Source organism: Etheostoma spectabile, chromosome 14 (assembly GCF_008692095.1).
Source record: "Etheostoma spectabile isolate EspeVRDwgs_2016 chromosome 14, UIUC_Espe_1.0, whole genome shotgun sequence".
Lineage (NCBI taxonomy): Eukaryota > Metazoa > Chordata > Actinopteri > Perciformes > Percidae > Etheostoma > Etheostoma spectabile.
In genome coordinates this window covers 4,249,820-4,259,072 of record NC_045746.1, presented here as the reverse complement: position 1 = coordinate 4,259,072, position 9,253 = coordinate 4,249,820, and the positions used below count along the sequence as shown (strand labels likewise).

General features: G+C 40.7%; 2 protein-coding genes across 10 annotated transcripts in view; both read left to right on the top strand.

Annotated features, from left to right (window-relative positions):
* Positions 1 to 5,780, top strand: part of fam133b (family with sequence similarity 133 member B) — a 9,320-nt gene extending 3,540 nt beyond the window's left edge. For 2 of the 9 annotated variants that reach the window (XM_032535867.1, XM_032535876.1), the window contains exons 6-11: positions 117 to 188; positions 508 to 606; positions 764 to 805; positions 973 to 1,065; positions 4,644 to 4,694; positions 5,111 to 5,780. In XM_032535867.1, coding sequence (XP_032391758.1) covers positions 117 to 188; positions 508 to 606; positions 764 to 805; positions 973 to 1,065; positions 4,644 to 4,694; positions 5,111 to 5,206 — 453 coding nt within the window. In that variant the 3' untranslated portion in view covers positions 5,207 to 5,780. The remainder of the gene's footprint in view (positions 1 to 116; positions 189 to 507; positions 607 to 763; positions 806 to 972; positions 1,066 to 4,643; positions 4,695 to 5,110) is intronic. The other 7 variants (XM_032535874.1, XM_032535873.1, XM_032535871.1 and 4 more) reach the window with 7 other exon arrangements.
* Positions 5,781 to 6,558: 778 nt separating this feature from the next.
* On the top strand, positions 6,559 to 9,035 carry LOC116701852 (progranulin). The gene is made up of 6 exons (XM_032535866.1): positions 6,559 to 6,651; positions 6,941 to 7,090; positions 7,177 to 7,488; positions 7,648 to 7,818; positions 8,411 to 8,554; positions 8,856 to 9,035. Exons 2-6 carry the CDS (start codon positions 6,941 to 6,943, stop codon positions 8,982 to 8,984), a joined length of 906 nt encoding a protein of 301 aa, XP_032391757.1. The 5' UTR covers positions 6,559 to 6,651; the 3' UTR covers positions 8,985 to 9,035.
* Positions 9,036 to 9,253: the final 218 nt, after the last annotated feature.

Here is a 9,253-nt window from a genome sequence, read left to right as displayed (position 1 = left end):
CACACACACACCCTGCCTGCCTGTACTCTGAGGTTGTCTCTTATTAAGTTCCAATTTCCAAACAAGAGAATAACATCAAGTCTAATGAACCCTGCTTTCATTGTGTTTTGGTCAAGCATTCTTCATCTTCCTCTTCTTCATCGAGTTCTGATTCCCCCAGCAGCTCCTCCTCAGAATCTGAAGACGCGGTAAGTCACTACAGACTTCAACATCTGATATTAGATATTGACAACCACTAAAGACAAAAACATTTTGTGACCCATAATTCAACAGCTGCAATTTAGAAGCATGGCGCTCCTGTTTTTAAGATCCTGCTCTGCTGGATGATTGATTTGATTGATTGGTTGTTTAATTACGACTGGCTGCTGTTTGCTTGTGGCGCTGTGTTATAGGTCTATTCTAGGAATAGCTTCCTGTATGTCTGAAGTCCGGATTGGTTTTTATTGGTTAACAACTGATCAAAAATAGACTACATTGTTTGATTGCATTCATATTTGTGTCATACAGGATGAAAAGAAGAGTGTGAAGAAAAAGCGGAAGAGAAAGAAGTCATTGGCAAGGAGAGCATCAGACAGCTCAGAGGAAGAATCTGACGCTGAAGTCAAGGTAATTTAATTAAAAAAATGTTTTAATAACAACGGCACAGTCGGCTTACATTGTTTCAGTACACTTTAATAGAATCGGGTTTCGGTGTGCAGTCAAACAATTTTCCTACAATGACTTAAATGCCAGTGTTTTTTCTAAATTTTGTTTTCTTCCCAAGAAGAAAAAGAAAAGAATCAAGGAAGAAGGAGACAAAGATAAGGTAGTTTGCGCTTATTAAGCCTCCTACTTAACTAGATTTTTGATGGTGTTCATTTTGTTGACCTTGTGTATATTTCCACTGATGTGATGCTTGTTCCTGCCAGTCAAATTCCGTTTAACACTTTTGAGTCCAGGTGGTAATTGTGATGTAAATGTTGTGTCTGTCAGGAGGACAGGAGCCGTAAAAGAAAAAGGAAGGCCGAGCGAACTTATAAGGACTCATCCTCAGAGTCCTCTGCAGACTCTGAGGGGGAAGAGGTAGTAAGTTATATTCTTATATGGTTGTAGATGCGTAATGAACTGCTAATCTGGCAATCCTAGGTAAATTCAAAAGCAATTAAATGGACTGTTCTTATGTGGTGTTTTTTATAGTCTGAACAACACTCAACATATTCAAAACACTTTTCCATCGTACAGGAACCATTCATACACTGTGGCTGAGGCTGCCGTACAAATTGCCACCTGCTCATCAGATAAACACTCACACACATTTACACTTTGATGCGCAGCATTGGGGCAACTTTGGTGTCTTGCCCAAGGACACTTTGAAATGGGACTGCAGGGCCAGGCATTAAACCACCAACCCTCTGATTGGCACCGCTCTACCACTTATCCACAGATGTAACACATCTCTTTCACTACTTTACACGACCTGCGGCCATTTGCTGCGTGTCTTCCCCCATCTCTCTCCCCCCTTTCCTGTCTATCCACTGTCAATAATAAATTATCCACTTCATTGTCAGTTCTGCCATATGTACAAGACATCCAGACGATTGAATTGATGTTTTCGCTCAAACCCCACTGTTATACAAGTGTAGAAAAACAAAAAGAGTTTATAAATACTACTATAGAAACCAAATGCTAAAAGTATTTCAAATATTTACAAGTTAAGCTGGAGGTCCGAAGGGGAAGCAATAACAAAGTACAGACCGATCAAGAAAAACACCACCAACAAAACTGTAATTATAACGAGTATTGCAAAAATAAAACAAATAGTGCAAATAGAAATGAAAATGATATGCATTTAATATGCCATTCACAGGATGAGAAATTGGCAGCAGTTTTTTTTTGTAGTATTTTGTACAAATTGGCTAGTGCTGAATGTAATACAATTCTTATGGCTGTGTGTGGTGGGTAGTGACAGTCCAGACTTTTTGGAGGCAGAAGGTAGAGACTTCAGCATCATCACTCCTAGTCTGAAGGAGCAGGCTCAGAGGTTTGGAGACTGAAGAGGCTGTGTGGGGGATGGGTGGGGTCACTTGCACCTTGGTGGGTGTTGTAAATGCCCCGCAGTGAGGGAAAGGAGGCATCAGTGATCCTCCCAGCTGCGTTCACTATCCACTGCAGCTTGATGCAGCTCTCAATGATGCCTTTGTAGATGAAGCACATGGTGGGAAAAACGCTGCAGGGCTTTCTTGGTGTTATTTATCCAGGAGAGGTTCTTGGTAATGTAAACACCCAGAAATGTGGTGATGCTCAGACGTGATTTATACTTCTGCGTAAAATCTACGTCATGGCTACGTACGTTGGTAAGTGTAAGAAACGAACCTGCCCGACGTGCACCTCAAAAAAACACGTTGCGGCGACGCACATCGGAGCTATGAAGCGTTGCATTTCCCTGACTCATTTCCTGGTTCTTCTTCTCCTTAAACATGAAATCAAGGAGAGGGTTAACTTTTCCTGCCCCAGATTTCTCACCGTGGTCAGAAAGCACAGGGGAGACACTGTGTTACTCTCACTATGACTCTAGATTCTAGAGTCGCTACTCGCTCCCTCACTTTTTCACTTCTCCCTCGCTCTACCACACACACACTACATGCTGGCTCGACGCACACACAAAGTATAAACATCAGGCCACTTCCGTAGGCTACGGTGAAAGCTCTGTGTGGAGCCTCCGCACAACCATAAATCATGCTTCACAGTGCTTATGTTCCACAGCAGCACCATTGATGGTCAGCGGGAGGTGTTGAGGGTGGGCTCTCTGGAAGTCAATAACAATCTCCTTTTGTTATTTCTACATTTGGGGAAAGATTATCTTTGCCCCACGTGGACAGTTGGTTCACCTCATTCCTGAAGTTAATCATTGTTGCCGATGAGACCCTCCACAGTTGTGTCATCAGCAAATTTGACAAAGTCAAGGCAGAGGAGATTGCGTCATCAGTGGACCAGTTGGCAAAATATCCAAACTGAAGGGGGTCCAGGCTGAGAGGAAGGATGGCTGTATGTGGTGTATGACTAGTCACTCGAAGCACTTCATGATGATGGAGGTCAGTGCAACAAGGTGGTAGTCATTGAAGCAGGATTGGGATGACTTCTTTGGCACAGGTATTCTATATCCTATGCGTTCCGCTTCCAGGATTGCTCCGGTGCTGCAGGATATTTTGCCGGATGCATGTATTTTACGTTGCCTTCCGCTTTCTTTGTGTTGGAATTTTAAATTTGGTGGATTTATGAGGACTTTTGGTGACTGCTCCTCAGATCTCTGCAGGGTAAATTGAGACAGCTAGCTAGACTATATGTCCAATCTGAGTTTTCTCTCGCACAACTACTTTGCAGTGGCTCTGTAAGGAGTTTTGCACCACCCATGACGATTCTGATTGGTAATGATGATGGTGGCTTTGTGTGTTGAAGATGTCCGCGCAGACATCCTTCAACTCTTCTGCACAACCTTTCAACACCCGACCAGGTATGTTGTCCAGACCGGCAGCTTTGCAGGCGTTAATTACGGAGAGTGATTTCTTCATGCTGGCCGGGGAAAGAGACAACACCTGGTCGTTCAGAGGGAGTTGGGTCTTGTGATCAGAAGTCACGGGCAAAGAAGTTGACTTATATCAGCAGAATGAGGTTGTTGTCACAGGCTCTGGCTGTTCACCACCATCACCAGTTCTTGAGGAAGGTCTTTGTTCCCCTTTAACCTCTTTGTTCCTCTTTTAATTTAATTTTGGGGGGGAAAGAAATGATTCCTGCTGATAACATACTGTACTTGTATAAAATGAAATGCAGCTTTCATCAGATTTTGTCAAATTGGTCCTTCAACTGTTTAGTCAAAGAGAACATTAGACATGTAATAGTCTAGTTTTTAGTCAACAAAACAATTAAAATGTTAGCCTTGTTTAGTCAAATTTATTGACTTAACATTATAGTGTACCGGTATAAGCTTTTGGCCGATTGAACATCTTTAATGCTAAGCATATGATGAGATAGGTTAATTGTATGCACAGCAGTGGATTAATGGTTGGCTAGTTGGTTTTGTTTTATTTGTGCCTTTTTTTTGTCTACACTAGTCAGATTTCTGAGATGGACCCATTCATATGAGACTGTGGTCACATATTTCTCTCTTTCTCAGAAGAGACTCCCGTCCTTAGTTCTATAAGCTGAACGTTAACACACACACACACACACACACCACACACCCACACACACACACACACACACACACACACACACACACACACACACACGGTACATTACAGAATTGCCAAATAAAGTTACGTTTCAGTTCTCCTGTTAGCTCACTCACGCTCTCTCATCCAGATATGCAAGGTAACGGTGTGATTGTGGAACTTAGCAAAATAGGGCGAAGCCTTAAGTGAAAAGGGAAAGGTTGCCACAGCATCATCATTCATTGGGCATGCTAACCAGTTTTCCTCAACAGTAAAGAAGAAAACAATTTGGCTCAGAAACTGAGTTTATGAACTTGGTGTAGAATTAAGCTGTAAACAGCAGTGGTCGTTGCAGCTGCTTGCAAAAATTCCATAATTATGAAACTTTATTGCTTTTTAGAATTGGGTGAAACTTCCCTTATTCCATGGTCTCATTTCAACTTTCCTTGCCCATAGGCGGAAGCCAAGAAGAAAAAGAGAAGTAGCGAGGAAAAGGAGAAAATCACAGTAAGAAATTTACTTAACTTTCTTTTATTTAAAGTTACACAAATACTATTTTGGTTTGATCTAGTGCAGCTAGTGAGAAAGATTTTACCTCATGACTAAAGAAAAGACTGTCAAGAATGTATGAATTGAGTAAGGGGGTAAGATTTAATCCCAAATTGGAAAATGTTTCCGACAGGTGTACATCAAATGCATCTTTGTAATACCGATCCAACATTTAGAATCAGCTGTTGGGGGTGCTGCAACATGTCTTTAAGTGTCAACTCTGCTAGAAAGTCACTATCGTTAAAAACAAAACAAATCTTTCTGTATAGCTACGCCTCCTAACAAATCCCTGTTGTTGAACCATCTGTGCAATTGATAGAATTATTTTAAAGGAAAAGACGTGGACGCAAATGTCAAATGTTTTACATTCACAGGACAGATCCAAGAAGAAGAGGAAAAAGAAGCACAAGAAACACAGCAGGAAAAAGAAAAAGAAGGCAGCATCTCAGTCAGACCCTGAGCTCGACTAACAGCCGCAGCATTTTGATTCTCTCATCCTCCTGACCGTTCACGAGTAGTGTTATTTTTTTGCCTTTGCCCCCTAAACACCTCTCCCATCCAGCTTCAGTCATCACACTTGAACAAGGGACCCACAGACTTGTAATGCTGGGGTTCTCTGTGCAAAGTGAAATTGAGGGAAGCACCCATCCCTCTAAGTGGCAACTACCCATGCATATCTTCTGTAGACTTTTACCACCACTTTTCTAGATCTTTTTTTGTTGTTGTTGAGTTATACACAACAAATGGACAATCTTTTAGATTTCCGTGTGACTGGCCCTTTCAGAGTTGCTCTCTCGGCTTCAAACCCAACATCTTGCATTTGTAGTTTCTAGATGAGGCTGTCATGCTAGTGCCTGCGTCATGCATGTAGAACTGATGACCTGATGTCTCGCCAGCCTCATATTGAAGTTGGATTTATAAGAATGTGAGCTGCACAGCTGATATTAATACAAGGGATAATTGTTCCGGTAGATTACATTGTTACACTGCAGTGTAAATGTATAAACAATTGGAATTCATCAATAAAGTATTGTTTTAGCCTTTGTTGCTTTTATTTAGTTACAACCTTTTTTGTGTGCGAGTGTGTGTGTGTCAGGCTTACATTAACCCCAAATATACAAGTATACAAATCAGACATTATTATGGTCCATCAGTCGTCGCCCACTGGATTTGCTTTTATGGTTACCATGCTCACTTTTTATTACAGGTGCAAACTTGTCTGCACTCTCACTTCCTGAAAGCTAAAAAGATTGACACAAGAAGTTGTTAAAGTGTTATCAGTAGATGAGGGTTACAGACCCATTTGCCTTTTAATGGCTACCAACCAGTAAATAACCAACCTATTTGTGTGATATCCCATATCCCATTGTGTTTTCTTCTTGTTACAGATAAGTATTCTGACTTGAGAGCAAACTACTAAAAAATAAAATCAAATAATTGGTGGAAAAAGTATTTGGATCACTTTATTAACAAAAAATACCAAGATGTCATCAAATATTAAAGTAAATTTGATCTTATATTTCTTTCTTCTAAACTATGTTAAAGTGTAGTTCATAAATTTAAAGGCTTTTTCTGTCACCCATTGTGAAATGCACAATTTGTAAAATGCATTGGCAAAACATTGGAAAATTCAACACACTTCTTTAAAATAAAAGATTAATTCAAAGCACCAATATTATTGAATAAGTTTTTACAGTTAATCCAAGTATGGCCAATAAATGTGAACTAGTTCTAGAAACACTTAATGTCCTAATCGGACAGTCCCGGGGGTGGGACATACTACTGTACACAGTTTGACTTCCAGATTTTGCTGAGTGGGAGGGTCTGACCCGCCATATAAAGAGGTGCATACATTGTTGAGTTCAACCGAAGGGAGACTTTGGACAGACAGCTGTTGAAGCACTTCACTTGCAAGGTAAGTGATAAAAGAATAAATCTACAACAAATCCTTTCCTGGCATAAATGTATATTGCATAGTGCTTTATAAACACAAACTATTACAACCGTTCAGTTATGGTATGAGTAAAAAGGAAGATCCTGGTACAGGCTGAAATGAAACTGAAACATACAGTACAGTAAGTGAACAAAGACGGAAGTTTCACATTTGGTCACAATCTGATTTATGAACTGAAAATCCAGATAAAGAATATTTTCAGAATCTTATGGAACTTATTTGAATAAAACTTCATAATACTATTTTGCAGATGTTAAGGATACCTCTGTGGCCGTTTGTGGGAGTGTTTGTGTGGGGATTTGCTTCCTGCTCCATCACATGTCCTGACGGGAACGTCTGTTCTGATTTCGCCACCTGCTGTATGACTAAGCGTGGATATAGCTGCTGCCCATATCCAAATGTAAGTCACTCGACCTCTAGATACTAAGACTAACATTTTGATCTGGGAAACTGATGCAATTATGGCTTTTCTTAATCTGTCTTTAGGCTGTGTGTTGCTCTGACTTGGCCCACTGCTGCCCTTCAGGGTTTCACTGTGACCTGGTTACCCAGATGTGTGAGAAAGACCCATGGATGAAAATACCCATGGTGAAGAAAGAGAGTGCAGAGAAACCAAGCGCTCCTGTTCTACCTGTATCTGTTCTACCTGTATCTCTCCTACAGGAGCTCGAAAACCACCATGTGCCAGACCAAAAAAAGAGCTCAGTTGTCCATTGTGACAACTATTACGCATGTCCTGATGGCACTACCTGCTGCAGACACCCAGCAGGCACCTGGTTTTGTTGTCCGTATACTGTTGTGAGTTGACCTACATACTCTTGTACAATAAGACCCACAACTGTAGAAGTAATCCTTTTGTTGACCATTGACATAAGTCAAAACTTAACTCTAATTTTTGAATGCAATGCAATGTGCATATGACTTAATAAATAACCCGGAACTTGTTGTCACTTGTAGGGCAGGTGTTGCCTGGATGGCTTCCACTGTTGTCCTTATGGCTACAACTGTGACCTCACTTATACACACTGTGTGAGGCAAGGCCTGAGATATCCTTTCACCCCAAAGCAAAATCTGCCTTCAATCCCGGCCTCTCTCATTTCAACAGAGGACAAAAGCAGCTTGCTAGAGGTATGACATATGACAGTAAATGTTCCTCTTCTCTATGTGGCGTATACATCCTGGGGTTAGTTATCTGAACGACCATCCATTCACATAAAGTTTTAAATACCCTGAAACCCTATTTTAGCGGTTAGCTTCTTACTAAATTTATAGAATTAGGCATGTATATAACATTTTCTGACATAGTAAAAACACCTTAAGTTTCCGGGGGGGGGGGGTTGCCCTTTTTTCCCTTTTTCCCCACTGCTTTTTCCAACCATCATCTGAGTCCTAATGTGATGAGAGTTGAGGGGGTTGTTTGCGTATGTTGGCAGGCTACTGCCATTAAAATCTGATAGCCACATCTACAAAGTCTGGAGTGTTAAACTACTGATAAATACAAATCTTAACAAGCAATAGATATGGGTGTTTTCCCCTACATTTTAAAGTGGGGAAATTTAAAAAAGGAGCAAAATAACTATATGCATCTGACATATTTCCCTTGTATTGACAAACCAGCAGAGAATTTTGACTAACCCTACTCTGTTCCGCTTAGCTCTATCTTCAATTTTTTAAAGAAAAGCTTGGGCTTAATAGACTCTTTGTTTTTTACCTTTTGCAGACACCAATGACAGCTCTGACAGAAGCCAGTGGCGGCAACGCTGAGGCTGGGATCATTCGCTGTGATCCCAAGTTTTACTGCTCGGCAGGGACATCTTGCTGCCAAGGACCCACAGGCCGTTGGAACTGCTGTCCCTTCCCACTGGTATGGATTGTGCATCAAATATTAAAGCCATCATGAATAATGGTTCAGTGATCCGAAGGAAAACAATTTGGCAAAAGTAATTAAGACAAACTGGAATATAGAGGGTTTAATACACAGAAAAATGAAATGATCAACATAATTTGAAAATGTGTCTGGCTACATCACTACCAACGGATGCAAGTGGCATACTGTAAGTTTGAATGTCCCTGTTCTGACCGTAAACCTACGTATAGCCTTTACTGCACAATTTACTGGTCAATACTGTATTTTTTTTCTAACATCAAGATTTGTTCTGATTCAGGGCCAGTGTTGTTCAGATGGTCTGCACTGCTGTGAGTATGGATATAAATGCGAAGAAGCCTCCCTGTCATGCAGAAAAGGGTACTTTCACATTCCCTCAGGAGTGCAGGAACGCGCCAAAACAGACTGAGGACATCTTGTTAAAGTGTGTGCACTGTGACAGCTTTGCATTAGTTTGGTACATACTGTATTTCAGATCAAATCATACAATGCAGCATCATCAGACCTATAGGTGACTGTTAAATGAGTGAATAATGTGCTTACAACCTCAAAGATTATTTATCGCATCTATGTTGAATTCAACTTTAGATGAATGGTACAAAAAGTCTGTATTGCAGTGGTGTAGTAACTATGTTGAGACAGAGTTTAATCTGAAGATTTCTTTAGAAATAGACAAAT

Coding starts and splice junctions, on each gene's coding strand:
- LOC116701852 (XM_032535866.1), top strand. CDS start 6,941: ATGTTAAGGATACCTCTGTGGCCGTTTGTGGGAGTGTTTGTGTGGGGA. Junction 7,091..7,176: donor GCTGCTGCCCATATCCAAAT/GTAAGTCACTCG, acceptor ATCTGTCTTTAG/GCTGTGTGTTGCTCTGACTT. Junction 7,489..7,647: donor TTTGTTGTCCGTATACTGTT/GTGAGTTGACCT, acceptor TGTCACTTGTAG/GGCAGGTGTTGCCTGGATGG.